Consider the following 17,979-nt stretch of genomic DNA (forward strand, 5'->3'; position numbering starts at 1 on the left):
TTGACTTTGATATCCAAAAAAAAAAAAAATAGAGCTTTTGGGAGAGATAAATATTTATTAACAAAGCTGAGGGTGGATGGGGAGGAGAAACAAGTGTGTTTTTTTTTTTGTTTGTTTTGGTTTGTTTCTTTTGTTTTGTTTTGTTTTGTTTTTTTAGTATTTTTTGTATTTTTGTTTTGGTTTGGTTTGTTTGTTTTTTTTGTGGGGCAAAAGCTGGAAAATTGCTTTCTCTGGAGAAATAGGAGGCAAACAGGGTGGTACACTCCAAGCTGAACGGCTGACTTGGTTAAACTTTTTTGGGGGGCTAAACAACCATCTGAAGAGATGAAATGTTGCTGCCGGAAGCAGCATCCAAGCGCTTTCTGTTGGGCTGACTAAAATCTTGCTTACGGTGCTCCCCAGGCTGCAGGTGTTTGGGGAAAGGAAGGCGAATGCCTGTGTGGCGATATCGAAGGGGCAGCTCCGCTCCCACTTGTGCAGCACGCCGTTGCATTGGATTTGCCAGAAAGAGGCCGCCAAGATTTAAGCACAGCTTCAACTGAGGGAGCCACGACAAGGCACAAACGGGATGGGACACAGCACCGGGATGCCAAAAAGTTGCTCCAGAGCTTCGAGGCTGGTGGCTTCTCCCAGCTCTGCTTCGTTCTTCCACTTTCCCTTTCTCCTCCTATATCTGAATCCCACAAACAAGGGCATCAAGCCCTCAAGCTTCAGAGTGCTGGACAAATGTTTTTTCCAAACCTTTTGGATATTCCCAAGTCTCTCTGCAACTGCTACAAAGACGCGAGTGGCTGAAGGATCCTTTTATCCCAGAGCTCCACGCTGTTGTTTCAAGGAGTTTCTACTTCTGCAAGCTGAAGTTAAAATAAATTAATACTTATTTTTTTAAATAAAGCACCGTCAGGAACCCTACACAAGGGGGTTTAATGATAGCAGCTTTCTCTTCGTTATCTTCACGGTGTAAATTCGGAGGCGACTCCAGGATGCAGGAGGATGCTGCAGGGGGCCACTCAGGGCTCTCCTCCAACTATGCTCCCCTGGGGCTCTGCAGGGGGTGGCTGCAGACTGAATACTTCTGCTGGGAGCACCAGTCACTGCTGACCCCAGCCAGGTTGATGTAGGCACATTGGCCATTGCCCTTGATATCGAACCTGCACAGAGTAGCAGAAGGAGAAGTCAAGGGGCTGAGCATCTCCCACATAAGCAAACGGTGCTGGAAGGAGGAGGAAGAATCCTTTCCAGCGGACAATGACCCCCATACAAAGCTAAATCTGCCCCCTTCCATGAAGGAAGAAATATTTTTGGTTGATTAATCCCATATGGGTTCATCCAGGGATGCCCTCTGCATCCACAAGCTGCTTCCCAGTGTTATATATGGAATGGTAATTCGTGTCGAGAAAATGGTTGATATTAATAAAGAAGGGGGAGATTTGAGAGTGTGGCCATGGGGGTCAGAAAGCCCTGTGGTTGAGATACCATTAGACTCTTAACGACGAGGCCATCAGGAATATAAAAAAGATTAGAGGGAACAAAGAAGGGTGATTCAGGAGACTCCATGCAGTCTCTGGTTTCTTGTTCTCCAGATGGTCTCTTGTTCTCCAGTCATTAAGGCATGGATGTTTCTGGGTGTTTGCTGTTGTTGTTACATTCAAAGTTGTCTGACCAATGAAAAGTTGTTTTGAAAAGAACCGCTGTGGAGAGAAGGGTATAAGAGGGGAGCCTGTCCTCAAGATGAAAAAGGCAACACTATGTGATGAAGTTATGTCATCAATAAAGAAGCAGAAAGAAGGAATGAAAAGGAACAGGCTGGCAGAATGGAGACCAGTACAGGAACAGGCACATTGATCGCCTCATGAAGATAGGTTCGACCAAACTTGGCAAACTGCTCAGAGAAGCTCGTACAGAAAGTCACTGGAAATGGGCGCACCGGAGCTGGGAAGAAGCTCAAGCTGACAGAAGCGGACCTGTGCACACAACTGCCCCTCGCTGGTCAGCAGTTGCGCGTTATGGGGAATCAACACCCTAAGGAACAAAGACTGTCCTGGTAACCTTAAAATCAGACAGTTTATGATCCTGAAACATGGGACCAAATTGAGGTCAAGGTGTGGGACTCTGCAACTAAAAGTGGCAAGGTTGCGGTGAGATTGCTGGGCACCTGGTGAGCAATCTCTGAGGCCTTAAAGAGCCATTTGGGGCCACAGTCAGAGACGTGTGGTTTGTCAGATAGTGAGGGAGCTGTGGGCTCCTTTACTGATCCGACTGCTACGCCATCAGCCCCTCTGCTGCTACAGCCATCGAAGGCTTTTGCTGTTCCGCCCCCTGTTGGCCTGAACGTGGCTTTTGACCCAGGCCTCATTGGCCTTGAAAAGGGAGATGGATATGCTTTTCTTCGATCCGGGAAGAACGGGATACATAAGGCCCAAAGGCCAAGTCACTTGACAACTTAAAGCGAGACAGATTGTTGAAAAGGAATGGAAAATGGAGACTTGTTTGTAATCAATAAAAGGAATGGAAGATTGAGACTGTTAAGTCATGGATCTTAAAGGATTGTTTGTTACCTTTCCTGATTGTACGTATGTATAGGTGTACTCGGGTTTAGTATGTAAAAGCGATGTTCTGTATATTTAGAATGTTTGATGTTCGTGTGTGTGTGTTGGTGGAGCGTAGACTCCCCGCACACCCAGCCCTATTTACTTGCCTTTTATAGTTTTTATACCTTTTATAGCTTTTATACCTTCTATAGATTTTAGAAATATTACAAAATTCAGATTGAGTTGAGACTTCATTTATAACATTAGTATTATAAATGAAGTCTCAACTCAATCTGAATTTAGTAATATTTATACTTATAAAAGGTATAAAAGGCAATTAAACAGCGCTGGGTGTGCGGGGAGTCTACGCTCCACCAACACACACACACGAACAGCAAACATTCTAAATATACAGAACATCGCTTTTACATACTAAACCCGAGTACACCTATACATACGTACAATCAGGAAAGGTAACAAACAATCCTTTAAGATCCATGACTTAACAGTCTCAATCTTCCATTCCTTTTCTTGATTACAAACAAGTCTCCATTTTCCATTCCTTTTGAACAATATGTCTCTCTCCCAGTTGTCAAGCAACTCAGCCTTCAGGCCTTATGTATCCCATTCTTCCGGGATCGAAGAAAATCATACCCATCTCCTTTTCAAGCCAATGAGGCCTGGGTCAAAAGGCACGTCCAGGTCAGCAGGGGGCGTAACAGCAAAGGCCTGAGATGGCTGTAGCGGCAGAGGGGCCCATGGCGTGGCAGTCGGATCAGTAAAGGAGCCCACAGCTCCCTCACTATCTGGCAAACCACATGTTTGTGAATTGTGGATCCACATGGCTCTTTAAGGCCTCAGGGATTGCTCGCCAGGTGCCCAGCAATCTCACCGCAACCTTGTCGTTTTTAGTTGCAGAGTCCCACACCTTGACCTCAATTTGGTCCCATGTTTCAGGCTTATAAACTGTCCAATTGTTAATAAGGAGAATAAGCTGTAAGGTTACCAGGACAGTCTTTGTTCCTTAGGGCGTTGATTCCCCATAACGCGCAACTGCTGACCAGCGAGGGGCAGTTGTGTGCACAGGTCCGCTTCTGTCAGCTTGAGCTTCTTCCCAGCTCCGGTGCGCCCATTTCCAGTGACTTTCTGTACGAGCTTCTCTGAGCAGTTTGCCAAGTTTGGTCGAACCTATCTTCATGAGGCGATCAATGTGCCTGTTCCTGTACTGGTCTCCATTCTACTAGCCTGCTCCTTTTCACTCCTCCTTTCTGCTTCTTTATTGATGACATAACTTCATCACATCGTGTTGCCTTTTTCATCTTGAGGACAGGCTTCCCTCTTATACCCTTCTCTCCACAGCAGTTCTTTTCAAAACACCTTTTCATTGGTCAAACAACTTTGCATATATCAGCAGCAAACACCCAGAAACATCCATGCCTTAATGGCTGGAGAACAAGAAACCAGTTGGAGAACAAGAAACCAGAGACTGCATGGAGTCTCCTGAATCACCCTACTTTGTTCCCTCTAAACTCTTTTATATTCCTGATGGCCTCGTCGTTAAGAGTCTAATGGTATCTCAACCACAGGGCTTTCCAACCCCCATGACCACACTCCCACATCTCCCCCTTCTTTATGAATATCAACCATTTTCTCGACACGAAGTACCACTCCATATGTAACACCAAGGACCAAGCATTAGAAGAAGGGGTGGTTAATTGCTCCCAGTCCATTACAAAATATGAGGAAAAGCAGCCATGACGTACAGGTTGTTGAAGAGAGACCCGTTACACCATCTCCAGGGGTTGGATCCCTCTCGATGCAGACCAACCCAGTAGTGCAAGGGACGTCCGTAGTGCAATAGGAAGTGCTGGAAAGCAAAGAAGAAATGTTGTGCCCATCTTCACCTTACATCCTCCAAGGAACCCCACAGCTGCTTCCCAAAAAGCCACCCCAGCACCCGGCAAACCCCTCTTTTAACCAAGTCCTCCTGGCTGTCGATGGTGGCCAGCTGGGCTCCTAGGGAGAGGCAGAAGCTCTGGCTCTTGTTCCAGTTGGTCTCGTTCTGCACAAAGTAGAAGCATTTCTCCCTGAACCCGATGCCGTTTTCTGAGCAGGTGGGAAGGATGGGAGAGGGGCAGGATGGACATTTCCTGGCTGGAAATAAGCAGAAGGAAATCTGCTTATTTTAATCAGTGGTGATGATTTGTGAGATCTAATCCCGTAAAAAACATGTTCATTTCCACTTCTCATTTTATTTTTGTTGTTTTCACCTTTCTGTTCAAAATATTCATTTTCAGTTCAAGAAGCCATTTAGGGCTGAAATAAACACCTCCTTCCTCTCCATAAAGGTCTTTCTGCAGCTTCCTCCTGGAGCAGAGTGTTTTGAGGCAATTTTGGCCCCTTTACGGACAAATTTTGCCCCCATCCAGGTTTTCCCGTGGCATCCCATGCCCAGCCCCTGCCCTATCCTCACCACTGGGTTTTCCAAAGGGGAGGAGAGGATTCTGGTAGGGCCACCTCCATCCTCTTACCCGCCAGGGCAATGACGGTGATCACCAACGCTGTCACGAGCACGGTGGCCCCGATGGGGATCAGTTTGTCCTTAAGGCACTTGAGGCTAAAAGCTGGAGGGAGAACAAAGCAACGGAGCACAGAGGAGAGGCACGGTCAACAAACATGGGGTGCAAGTGCCTCCAAGAGCCCCCCGAGCTGCCCACTGCCCCTCTATTCCCCCCAGCACCTGAAAATACACCCAGAAAGTACATATCCGGGGGAAAAGGCTCAGTTCAGAGGCTGCCTTTGGCTTCTGAGGATTTTTAGGGCTGCCTGAGCTCATTGCATCACTTCCATCCCCTTCAAGCTTGGATATGAGCATTGCACCCACACCCACAGCTCACGCCATTCCATACCTCTCACAGCTTTCCCATCCTTACGCTCCTCTCCCCAGCTATTTTAATTAAATTAAATTATGCCCATGTAGCTCTAAGCTCTGCCATGACCTCCAGCAGCACTGCGGCATCCCAAAAAAAGGACTGGTGCTTACTCGTCTCCGTTGCTCTTTGGCGTGGGGACATCATCACAGCAGTCGGGTCCTCACCTATAACAAAGCCAAGGGGCTGGTAAGGACGTGGAGGAGCCCCTCTGCCTCCTGCCTGGCCCCGTGAGCAGGATCAGGCCCCACACACCCCTCTGCACCCATTAGGGCCAGCCCGAGGGCTGCAGCAGCAGTTCATCCCCTTATTTTGGGGAAGATGGAAAGCAGACAGTGGTGGATGCATGGTTTCCACCTTCCTGCTTTGAAGGAGAACTCGAGCCCATTGTTTTTGAGCCAGGAAACCATTTCAGCACCTTCTGTTTGCCATGGGGAAGTGCGGTCTCGATAACTTCCCCATTTCTTCAACGTTTTTTGGCTCCAGCCCCCGCTCCACTTGACAGCCCACCAGAAGAACACACTATAGCAACATAACCCTAAAATCCAAACCACCCATCGCAGGCAGGGCAGCCCTTAAGACCAGTAAGGAAAGAGCACGGGGGTTATTTACCTGCATCAGGAAGGGTTTCTGCCATCCTCAAAGTCCCTTTTTTTCCTGTTTTTTGTTTGTTTGTTTGTTTCTCCAGCCAGCTCTTCTAAAAAATATCCGAGATGCTATTTAGGCCTGGACGCACCATTTTCTTAAAGCGCATGGGAAAACATCCTCATTTCTTGCTGTTTCTATTCACTCCAAACTTCGTTCAGTCCCACAGGCTGCAGAAAATGTCCCAGCTCGTAACTGAAAATAAGTAAATAAAAAGAAAAATTAACGATAAAACAAGAAAACCACAGATGAAGCTATTGCCACGGAATCATTTCCATCTCAAAAAGAGCTCAGGCTCTTTAACGGAAGAGCCTCCAGGTGCGTTGAACAAAGCCCAGATGATTATTCTGTGTAAACAGGCAAAACATTGGGATATCCAGACCATGCGGCTGTTTTTTTCTGCTTTGTTTTACAAGAATTTCCCAGGCAAAACCAGCTTGGCCTTTTATTTCCCAAACAAAGCATAAAAAGGTCTTAGTTTTTCTGGTGGTTTTACCATGCTGGGCAGCTAAACCCCACAACCGCTCTCTCACTCCCCTTCCTTTAGATGAGGAGGGGGAGAAGGAAAGCAAAGAACAACTCACGGGTTGAGATAAGGGTAATTTAATTAAAGGGAAATAATAATAACAATTAAATAAAGACTACCATGAACTAAACAGTTTAACTAAGGGGGAAAAAAAAGGGAAAGGGGAAAAGGGAGGGGAAAAGGAAAAAAATAAAAAGAAGGGAGGAAAACAAACAAAATAAATGAAGGCTATATGGAAGTGCAGAGGAAAGAAATTACTCTCTACTTCCCACAAATGAGCGATGATTGACCACGTCCTTGAAGCAAGGCCTCAACGCACGCAGCCGGTGTTGGAGAGGAGGACCGACGTCTTCCAAACGAGAGCCCACCCCTCCTCTGTTCTTCCTTTTTCCACCTTTTCTTGCCGAGTGTGACATCACATGGTACGGAATATCCCTTTGATTGGTTTAGGCCAGCTGCCCTAGTGATGCTTCCCTCCTCACTTTTTGCCCACCCCCTAGGAGGGTTAGAGAGAGTCCTGATGCTGTGCCAGCACTGCTCAGCAGCAGACACAACACTGGTGTGGTAACACTGCTGTTCCAGCTACAAGTACAGAGTACGGCACTGTATGGGCTGCTGCCGGGAAAGTTAACATTCCAGCCAGACCCAGTACAGTTTTAAAATTGCTCCATTTTGGATAAAGTTGGACCTGGGCAGAGCTTTGCTGCCTTACAACAGCTCGTTGCCACCCTCCTCAGAACCAACTCATCCCCAAAGGACTAAACTGCTCCTGCCCCAGACTACAGCTTGGTGTGTTTGGGAGGAAAAAAAAAAAGAAAAAAGGCAATAAAGGCTGTTTTCACATCAGATAGCATGCTGAAATCCGTAGGAGCAAACTTTGGTCTCAGTTTCATGGCTCCAGTGGGAAGAGAATTTACTGCCTGATCCAGCAGCACCCTCAGCAAACATGTTGGCAATGAAAACAAAGGCTCTTTGTCCAAGCAAAAAAAAAAAAAAAAAAAAGACAGAAACACAGAAACCCTATGCCTGGTTGTTTGGTGCTGGTGGGCAGCTCGGCTCCATCGGGCTGCTCCTGCTCCCCATCCCCAAAGAGCTGGAGGAGAAAATAGGATGAAAAGAAAGCTCAAGGGTTGAGAAAAGGAGAAGGGATCCCAATTATACAGCCAAAACAGCCTCAGTATAGACAGATTTTAATTTATTGCCTGCTAATTTATTGCCTGCTAAGAACAGACTGCAGCAGGGAGGACTAAAAACAAAACAAAACCAAATTCTGCCCCATCGACCCTCTTCTACCTGCTCCCCATGAGCTGGGCAGGGAAATGGGGTTGAGGTTGGTCCCTAATGCTTTGTCATTGCTGCTCCTTTGTGGGCACCCCCTGCTCCCCAAATCTTGCCCCATAAGCTCAACACAACAGCTCCGATAAGCCAAATCCACCCAGCAGCAGCAGCCCCGTGCCCAAATCATAGCTCACCTGCATCCTCCAGCACATTCTGCAGGCACTCTCTTCCCCTCACCGCCATTGAAGTTAATTAGCTGGTGGCAAGTAAACGGTGGTTTAATAAATAACTCCAGCTGGTCACTCTGCAGCTGCACAGGTTAAATCTCCTCTTTTGTTTTTAGCTCAAAAAAATCCCTGGAATTAGGCTCAGGCATCCTTTGCCCAAACCTCACACAGTTCACACCCCTATAGCTCACCACTTGGTTCAAGGGAAGGGCAGCACATGCGGTTATCTGGAAACCCAATTTCAGCTCCCTGGCTCTTTGACTCAAGGCTTTTCGACCCTCTGCGGACCAGCTGGAGGCTTTTCAACCCGTGCCGATACGTGGCATTGGAACAGAGCCGAGTGGACTTTGAGCCCTGTTGCTAAAAAATGCAAAAAGTGTTTTTTTGATTTTTTTTTTCCAGTTCCATGAAACTCCTATAGAAAAACACACAAAGACTCTGCAGTGTCTGATTAGAGAATAAAAAGCAGACAATGTGGCAGGTTCCTAGCTGTCTCTGAGTCATGGAAACAAAACAACAATGCTCTGCCCCCACCAGCATCAGAAATAAAAATAAAAATAATAATTAAAAAAAGGTTACTTACATTATTTGGCACTGCTGGTGCCTCTCTGTCTCAGGGGAAAATGAAACAAGACAGAGAAAAACACAGCTGCATCTGGGCTCGAAGCCAGATAACGGACAGAAAGTGTTGAGTTCCAGAAAGTGTTTTCTTCTGTGGTGTTTTTTTCCAAGTATCTTTCTGCTGCTCATAGAAGCAGCCTCCCATTTATTTTTAGTTCTGCAGGGTCAAATGGAAATATTTTCTTAAAAAAGAAAGGCTCTCTAAATATTCGTACTGTTAAAATTATCATGCCCAACAGCAGCCGGCTGGAAGTAATAAACCCTTGCAACCCAGGTGGTTTCATCCTCCCTTCCTTTCCCCCCCCTGAGCATTTTTCCCCATTGGATCCATCCCTTGTGATCCTGCCAGGGTCTTTCAGGTTCCCCAAATGTGCGCAGACTCGGCTGCATCACACGGCTGCTCCAACCCTTTTTTTCCATAAAAGGGAAAGGTTGGATGTGGTGCTTGGGGACGCGGTTTAGTGGGTGACATCGGTGGTAGGGGGATGGGTGGGTCTCCATTTTGGGGGTCTTTTCCCGCCTGGATGATTGATGCTTTGAATATCTGAAGGGAAAGCAATGGTTAATGACAGGCACACAAATGCACACAGCTGCTGGCTCTGCCTCCTTCCCACTGAGTTTCCACAAAATGCCATGCTCATTGCTGAGAACACTCATGGTCATTTAACTCCTTGCTGCCCAGATGGTTTCATCCTCCCTCCCCCAGCACACTTTTCCCCATCGGATCCATCCCTCGTGCTCCTGGCAGGGTCCTTCAGGCTCCCCAAGTGTGCAGACACTCGGCTGCATCGTATGGGGCTCGATGTCCTTTGGGACGTGGAGTCCTGCTACCAAAACCCTGCCACGTAAACCCACACTAGTTGGAAGCAGACTCCCCTATCTGAGCCCCCAGCTGTGTGCTTGCACATCCCAAAGGGGAAAAATCATCTTGATCTCCTGGGAGTCGTCCTCGCCCCTTCTCCCCTTTGCCCTCTGCACCCACAAGAAAACAAACAAACAAACAAAAAGATAATCCTATTTCGAGGGGACAAATGTATATTTTGAGTGGCAAACCAGACCTCAAACATCCTCAGAAACTTCAGTTTTGCCCCAGGAAGAGGTGAGTCAAAGCCACGTTACCATTGACCCCCACTTTGCACGCAAACATTTGCAAGCCAGCTCAGACAATAAAATGTTGTATTGGTGCGTTAAGTGTTACTGCAGTACGTGCAGCATTACTCACCCCGGCGGCCTTAAACTCCTTCCCCTGGCTTTCTTCAATAAAAGTAACAGAGGATTGCTTCCCTTTCACTTTTGTTATCAGGAATTCATTTATAACCTGTGTTCAAGTGGCAGCCAGCGAGGTTTGAGTCACTTTACATATATCGGTCAAGAGAGGCGTTCCTACTGCCACTGTTCTGCAAGACCACAAGATCTTGCACAAGATCAGCAGACTGAGCGATACCCCTCCCCTCGCTCTTAAGTAACACTCCATGCTTCTGTAGCAGCTATTCCTCTCGTTCACTGAATTGCAGCACAAGCAAGACATGAGACACCAGGAGTAGACACACTGCTCTTAGGGTAAGTCCATGTGTGGACTTACTACGTCGAGTGGAGGCAAAAGATTTACCCCAAGTAAAAGATCCCATAAACATAATGCTTGTGCCAAAACTAGCACAAAAGCTGGTAAAAACTTACTTAAATCTGCTTCTTTGCAGCAACATTATTAGAATTTCCTTTCTGCTCCGATTCTTGGAGGCTCAGTCAATCTTCTGTACTGTCCAGCCACAAGAGGGATCTGGGAGTTTTAGCTGAGAGCAAGGTGAATGAATATGAGCCAGCAGTCTGCCCTGGCAGCCAGGAGGGCCAACCATACCCTGGGGTGCATCAAGCACTATATCACTAATCTGTCGAGGCAGTTGATTGTCCCGCTCTACTCTGCACTGGGCTGGCCTCCCCTTCGAGTACTGTGTGCAGTTTTGGGCACCACAGCACAAAAAGGACATTAAAGTGTTGGAGAGTGTCCAGAGAAGAGCCACAGAGATGGTGAAGGGCCCAGAGGGGAAGACGTATGAGGAGCTGCTGAGGGCACTTGGCCTGTTCAGGCTCAAAAAGAGGAGGCTGATGGCAGACCTCGTCATGGTCTACAGCTTCCTCCTGAGGTGGAGTGGAGGGACAGGTGCCGATCTCTTCTCTTTAGTGACCAGGGATAGGACCCACGGAATGGTGTCAAGCTGGGGCAGGGGAAGTTCAGGCTGGCCATCAGGAAGAGGTTCTTCACCAAGAGGGTGGTTGCACGCTGGAACAGGCTCCCCAGGGAAGCAGTCACTGCAGCAAGCCTGTTTGAGTTTAAGAAGCATTTTATCTGTGCTCTTAGTCATAGGGCATGAACTTTCATAAACCTGTATGTTTGTAATACTAGATCTGAAACCTACAAATCTGATGTGCTATGGAATTATGCTATTTTTTTTACTATACATTTTCTGTTGGAAGGAGGACAAAGCAAGAATGGAACAAATACAGTCTGTATGTACATATAGGTATGCTTTTTTTAATAAAAAAAAAAAAAATAAACCACATGCTAATTTCACTGATAGTCTCAGCTGTTATTGGTTGGCTTCAAACCCCGAAATTCCTCGCAGAGCTGTAACACGGAGGGTTGGCTTCACCCCAAATATTAGCAGCAAGCATCCTGCAGGCTGGGCTTTTCGGAGTGGGCACTGCACAGCTCTCCATCTCCTGCAGTCTTTGAAAGGAGATGGAAGGGTTCTGTCTGGCAAACCCAGTACTGGTGGCTCCCACAGCCATTGACCTCCAGCTTCTTGTCTCTGAAGGTCACGCAGCCGTTCTCCACACTCTGAAGGGAACCAAACCTGCAAACCAAAACCATCAGCACCCAAAAGCAGCTCCTTTTGCTCTTGGGAGAGGGGGCAACGGGAGCTTCTCCCCCAGCCTGTCTCACTGGGCTCCAGGAGGCTTCTTGCTGCGGGCTTGCCCAGATGTGCATGCAGATTGCTGTGCTTGCACTACCATCTGGCTCCTTCCTCCACTGGAGCATGCCCAGGGCATTAAAACCACGTTGGCTGCGTAGGTGTGATTAGATGTTGGGTTATAGTGCTTCGTACAGCCAACTATTGGGCTATAAAGCCATTCGGGGGGATTAAGAAGCTGTCGCAGATACCAAATATTGGAGATTTTGGGGCAGAAGTGGAGCAAAGCTGCTCCGCACACCACGGGTTGCAGCTGTACTCACATGGTGGCATCGAAGGAGGAGTTGTCCACCCATTTCCATATGTAGTTGGATGGTTTTAATCCAATCCACACCGTTAGCTTCTCCTTGCTGTCCTGCTGGATCCCCTCATTTAAGTGCTCCTGGGAAATGGGAGAGGAGTGTTGGCTTCCAGGGGCCTTCAGCAAGAGGCTCATTGGGGTGCAAAGCTGGCTTTTTGAACCCATTTGGTTCATCCTCAAAGAGACGGGCCCTAAACACCACCCGTCCCTTGGGTGCTGCCTCACTCAGTGGGTGGAAAGAGCTTAAATTCAGAGCCTGAGACACCAGAGGCTCCCCCTGAGCTCTGTGTCCCTCCTTCTTTCCATGCCAAAGGTAGGAAGAGGCCTCCAAAGCCCTTTTGGAAGAGATTCAGCCCCGTTCCCTCCTTAGTACGAAGTGGCTTGGAGCTACCAAGCCTCCTGCCGCCAACCAGCAGCTGCGGGGCAGTTTTTGCCCCTCTACCCACCAAAACCCAGGACTTTTGGGTCCTTTTCAGGCCTTTTACACTCTGCACTTACCATATCGGTGGTGTTTCGGAGCACGGCCAGATGGGACCCCCGACTTTCGCAGTCTTTTTTGCCTTCCGTCCAAGTCCCAGTTGATTTGGAAACTTGGTAGCACTGGTCCCCAAAAAGCTGCCAAGACGGGGGGCACAGCTTGCAGCCCCCGTGGTCTGGAGAGGAGATGGAGCCGTGAGACACCCCAAAAGTGCTCGAGGTCTCGCTCAAACCAGCCAAGAGGCACTGGGGAGGGAGCTCTCTCCCCTCCCAAATTTTTCCTGCCCACTTTCCCCACCCATCCACCACAAGGAGCACACAGTGGGGTGAGCACGGGGAAGGTGGAGAGGTGCCTCCTCCTCCCGGAGGCCCACAGAGGATGGAGATGATCAGCAAAACGAGCTCTTCCTCACCATGCTCATTGACACCGAGCTGGGCTTGCAGCCCCCCAGGGACACCCATCCCACCTCAGGGACCCCCCCGGGAAAGGGGTTACCTGCGGAGCCATTCCAGCGGCAGAAGTAGCGCTGCAGGGAGGAAATCACGCACACCTCCATCCTGTTCCTTCCCCCAGCCTCGCTCTTGTTCTGCAGAGCACTTGGAGGTGTCGGCGTTTTCTGAAAAACTTGTAAGTAAAATTTTGGGGTGAGACTGAGGCTGTTTGAGGGCAACGTCGTGAAAACCGAGCAGGGCTGAGTTGGGTTCTCCAGGCTATTTTGCAAGCTCCCTTTGTGGTCACGACTATACCCAACTTTTGCAGAAGCATAAAAATGTTTCTTGTGTCCTCCACCCTTGCTTTAAAAGCATTTTTTTGTGTGTTTTTGTGTTTCTTTGTTTGTTTTGAGAGGGGATTTACTCTTGTTGGATGCATCTTGTGGGGCAAAATTGTCCCCATCCAAATGGAGATGGTCACTAGGATAAAACCCTGAACACCCCTTGGCGAAAAAGAAATAAAATAAAAAAGTCCCTCATGGTCGCTAGGGTTTTGGACATGTTTACGAGTGTTTTTTACTCACCCTGTACACTGAGCATCACCAGCAGCACCAGCAGCACCACGTGGCTCAGCACACTCAGTTTCAGAAGGACTCCGTGCCACCGTGGGCATGTGGTAGGAGCTGAAAGAGTCCGTGGTTTTATTCAGAAAGCACTTTCTTGTAAATTAAAATTTAAATACAACGGAAAGAAATAAATTGATATAAAATAATATCAAATAAATAAATAAATAAAAATTAATAAATACAATATAAAAATAGTTTTTTAGAGCCCCTCTCTTTGAGCAGATCTTGACAGACGCTTTGCTACCTGCACATAAACCAAAAAAAAAAAAAAAAAAAAAGTGAAAACCCAATGATCACAACCTTCTTTCTCTCTCTTTTCTCACACTTCATCCATCTCCAACCCTCATGGAACTATGGCACCACCCCTCTGGTATTTCCTCTGCTTGCCCATTTTCCCAGTTCTGTTGCAAAACCATTTATATTCCATGATACTGAACTTATCACAGACAAGCGTCCCCCCCAAACCCCCTCTCAGTTTCCCCATCTCAAGCGACTCTCTGGGACCCCAAGAGCTGCTCCACCCCGCATCTTCCCCCCGCCAAGCAGTCGCCACCCGGGGTATCCTCTCGCCACCACAAACCTGTGCTGGGGACGGAGGACCGGACCCCGCTATCTGCGTCCTGGAGGGGTCCCGGCCTCTCCGCAGCACCCCGCTTGCATCGCCTGTCCAAGGCCATGTAGCCATCCTCATCCTCCATGGCAGGAGAACACAAGGACACGCAGCAGGTGGAGGGGACACAATGGAGTCTGGAGGACAGGAAACCAAAATGCTCAGAGCTGCAACGCTGAAGTGCAAACCAGTGGTGGGGCTGGAACTTCCTGCCACAGCTCACGGCCATTCAATGCCCCTGAAAGTTTTTGGGGTCACCAACACCCTCGCCTAGTGCCCGGGTGAGAGGCACAAGATCCTCCTGCCTCCTCCAGGCTCACGGCCCGCCCTGTAAATTACATCCCTAATGAGAAGATAGGGTCAGACTTGGGTCTTAATGCTGTCTCATGGCCAAAAAAAGGGCTTTTGTCTTTTAGTGTTTTACCCCATTCTGGTGTGGGCCCAGCTAAATTCCTTTGATGTGCACAAGGCACTGCTTCTTTGTGATTCCAGTAAGAAAGGCAGATGTCCTTGAAAGCAGATAAGAAAGTTGGTTGGTTTTTGTTTGTTTGTTTTTTAATAACTCCAGCATTTAATCCTGTCATCACTGCTCTGCCAGGCACTGGCAGAAACCTTTGCTCAGCCCCTGCCTGTGCACAGCTTTCCGGCTGTGTTCTTCCAGGATTTTCTTTGAAAAAAAAAAAAAAAAAAAGTAAAAAAAAAAAGAAAACAGAGAACAGTTGTTTCTTCTGTTGTTTTTTTTCCTGTTGCTACAGCAAGCCGGAGCTAAGATTGGCTTTTCACACCATGAGAAACCACCTTGATCAACTAGGAGTTGTCCTTGCCCTGTCTCCCCCTTGCCCTCTCCAACCTCAAAGAAAAAAAAAAAAAAAAAAAAAAAAAAGCTAATTCTGTTTTGAGGGGAAAAATTCTATTTGGATATGCACCCTAAAGAATATGCGTCCTAAAGGATCTGCATCCTGCAGCCAACCAGTCCTCAAAAAGCCTCAAAAACATGAGTTCTGCCTCAAGAAGAGGGAAGCTGAAGCCACATTTCTGCACCCCTCTCTTTGCAGGGAAGATTCATCAGCCCAGCTGAGAAAAAAATGCAGCATCCAGAGCTTTTGCCATTATTCCTTCCCTGCCTCTGCCCCCGTTCCTGAGGGGTGTTAAAAATTGTCCCGTGAACGGGGTTTCTTCAACAAAAGTAATGGAGATTTGCTCCTCTTCCTCTTTTAGCACCAGGATAACATCAAGAGAACTCCAAACAGTGAGCTTTTGAGTGATTTGAGTTTCCTTCTCTTCTTTCTTTCTTTCTTTCTTTCTTTCTTTCTTTCTTTCTTTCTTTCTTTCTTTCTTTCTTTCTTTCTTTCTTTCTTTCTTTCTTTCTTTCTTTCTTTCTTTCTTTCTTTCTTTCTTTCTCTCTCTCTCTCTCTCTCTCTCTCTCTCTCTCTCTCTCTCTCTCTCTCTCTCTCTGTCTCTCTCTCTCTTTCTCCCTCTCTCTCTCTCTCTGTCTCTCTCTCTCTTTCTCCCTCTCTCTCTCTCTCTGTCTCTCTCTCTCTCTTTCTCTCTTTCTTGTTAAATTCGTTAAAGGCAACAGCTGACACACGGGACCATATGATCCGTGCTGCTGTGCTTCCCCCTGACTCATTAAATCTCTGTGCAATCAAGAAGACAAAACACACCAGGACTCAAAATACTGCTCTTAGGGTAAATCCACATCTGAGCAGCCAAATTTGGGGCTGGCTGAGCAAGCAATGCTTGGCTAGGGACTGAAACTGGGAGGGAAGGGGCAGCCAGCCAGGGCAGGTTTCCCAAATTTTTCTTTCATTTTTTTAAAGATTTCAGTAGTAGTACTATTGCCATTATTATTATTCTTTTCCTTTCTTTTCTGTCCTAATAAACCATGTCTATCTCAATCCACAGGCTTCATTTTTTTGCTGATGCTCTCCCCCATCCCAGAGAGGGGGGGAAAGGGTGTGACCGAACCCAGCGTGGTGCTGTGAATTGCGGAAAACGGACTCCACAAGCAGTGAGATTGTAAAGTAGGTATGTTTATTTAGCGCTGGGCAGAACGGGGCTAGTCCCACCAAAGTCTTTCGCAAGTGACACGGCAACTTGCCACGGTTATAAGCAGTAAGGAGTTATATACACATGACGTTTCACAATGAGCCTATATGTATGCATGACCTGTTCCTGCTTCATATTAAAGTTAGTTCAAGAAGTCATCTCGATATGCTCCCCGAATCTGCGCTTGCACAGTGTCTCCTAGTGGTGGTTGCTGTGGGTCGTAGGGATGAAGGTTGGTGACTTTTCCTTGTCACCGCCTTTCAGCTACTGCCATCACAGGCCTTCTTGTAATCAAGAAAAGGAATGGAAAATGGAGACTGTTATATTATCTGAGAGAATTTAATGAAGTCATAGAAGATACGGGAGCACTTCAACCAGGATTACCAACTCCAACTATGCTTCCCCAGTCATGCACATTAATAGTAATAAACTTAAAGGATTGTTTGTAAAAGACTTGCCAGAATTTGGAAAACTTTGCCATTGGTATAAATGAAGTCTCAACTCAATCTGAATTAAAAAATATTTATAAAAGGCAAGAAAAGAGCGCTGGGTGCATGCGGAGTCTATGCTCTACCAACATGTACACAAGAACATCAAACTTTCTAGATATACAGAACATTGCTTTTACATACCAGACCCGAGTACGGCTATACATATGTACAATCAGAAAAGGTAACAAACAATCCTTTAAGTCTATTACTATCAACGCCCATGCTATTACTATCGATGTCCATGACTGGGGAAGCATAGTTGGAGGAGAGCCCTGAGCTGCCCCCCTGCAGCATCCTCCTGCAACCTGAAGTCGCCTCCGAATTTTCGCCGTGAAGATGACTAAGAGAAAGATGCTACCATTAAACCCCCTTGTGTAGGGTTTGTGACGGTGCCTTATTTAAAGAAATAAGTATTAATTTATTTTAACTTCAGCTTGCAGAAGTAGGAACTCCTCGAAAAAACAGCGTGGAGCTCTGGGACCAAAGGATCCTTCAACCACTCATGTCTTGCGGCAGTTGCAGAGAGACTTGGGAATATCCAAAAGGTTTGGAAAAAAAATTTGTCCAGCACTCCAAAACTTAATCCTGAGGGCTTGGTGCCCTTGTTTGGAGATTTAAAATGTAGGAGGAGAAAGGGAAAGCGGAGGAACGAAGCAGAGCTGGGAGAAGCCACCAGCCTCAAAGCTCTGGAGCTGCTTTTTGGCATCCCGGTGCCGTGTCCCATCCCGTTTGTGCCTTGTCATGGCTCCCTCAGGCAAAGCTGTGCTTAAATCTTGGTGGCCTCTTTCTGGCATATCCAATGCAATGGCGTGCTGCACCTGTGGGAGCGGAGCTGCCCCTTCGATATCGCCACACAGGCATTCACCCTCCTTTCCCCCATCACCTGCAGCCTGGGGAGCACCGTAAGCAAGATTTTAGTCAGCACAACAGGAAGCGCTTGGATGCTGCTTCCAGCAGAAACATTTCATCTCTTCAGATGTTTCCCCTCCCCCCAAAAAAACACCTTAAAACGAGTTAGTCATTCAGCTTGGAGCGTACCACCCCATTTGCCTCCTGTTTCTGCAAAGAAAGCAATTTTCCAGCTTCTGCCCCACAAAAAAAAAACCAGTCGTTTCTCCTTCCCCATACACCCTCTGCTTTGTTAATAAATATTTATCTCTCCCAAAAGCTCTATTTTTTTTTTTTGGATATCGGAGTCACTGTGGCTACAGCAGGACCCTAGCTGCAAAATATCCCGGATTGTGGCATCTCCTTTTTAATCAGTTG

At 47.3% G+C, this 17,979-nt stretch overlaps 2 protein-coding genes across 13 annotated transcripts in view; both read right to left on the bottom strand.

Annotated features, from left to right (window-relative positions):
- LOC106019355 (C-type lectin domain family 2 member D) overlaps positions 1 to 10,162 on the bottom strand; it is a 70,043-nt gene extending 59,881 nt beyond the window's left edge. The window contains exons 1-10 of one of the 12 annotated variants that reach the window (XM_072025016.1): positions 9,981 to 10,138; positions 8,721 to 9,302; positions 8,329 to 8,497; positions 8,105 to 8,166; positions 6,074 to 6,301; positions 5,575 to 5,628; positions 5,063 to 5,155; positions 4,510 to 4,685; positions 4,295 to 4,398; positions 36 to 1,151 (exon numbers count right to left, since the gene is read on the bottom strand). In XM_072025016.1, the coding sequence (XP_071881117.1) occupies positions 1,028 to 1,151; positions 4,295 to 4,398; positions 4,510 to 4,685; positions 5,063 to 5,155; positions 5,575 to 5,628; positions 6,074 to 6,098 (576 nt within the window). In that variant the 5' untranslated portion in view covers positions 6,099 to 6,301; positions 8,105 to 8,166; positions 8,329 to 8,497; positions 8,721 to 9,302; positions 9,981 to 10,138 and the 3' untranslated portion in view covers positions 36 to 1,027. Of the gene's footprint in view, positions 1 to 35; positions 1,152 to 4,294; positions 4,399 to 4,509; positions 4,686 to 5,062; positions 5,156 to 5,574; positions 5,629 to 6,073; positions 6,302 to 6,890; positions 7,680 to 8,104; positions 8,498 to 8,720; positions 9,303 to 9,980 lie in introns of those variants that run through there. The other 11 variants (XM_072025015.1, XM_072025023.1, XM_072025021.1 and 8 more) reach the window with 11 other exon arrangements.
- A 1,162-nt stretch (positions 10,163 to 11,324) lies between these two features.
- On the bottom strand, positions 11,325 to 15,591 carry LOC101800913 (killer cell lectin-like receptor subfamily B member 1B allele B). The gene is made up of 6 exons (XM_072024886.1): positions 14,144 to 15,591; positions 13,522 to 13,620; positions 13,002 to 13,130; positions 12,527 to 12,681; positions 11,991 to 12,109; positions 11,325 to 11,610 (listed from the first exon to the last, which is right to left on the bottom strand). Exons 1-6 carry the CDS (start codon positions 14,400 to 14,402, stop codon positions 11,415 to 11,417), a joined length of 957 nt encoding a protein of 318 aa, XP_071880987.1. The 5' UTR covers positions 14,403 to 15,591; the 3' UTR covers positions 11,325 to 11,414.
- Between the last annotated feature and the right edge of the window lie 2,388 nt (positions 15,592 to 17,979).

This window comes from Anas platyrhynchos, chromosome 17 (genome assembly GCF_047663525.1).
Source record: "Anas platyrhynchos isolate ZD024472 breed Pekin duck chromosome 17, IASCAAS_PekinDuck_T2T, whole genome shotgun sequence".
NCBI lineage: Eukaryota > Metazoa > Chordata > Aves > Anseriformes > Anatidae > Anas > Anas platyrhynchos.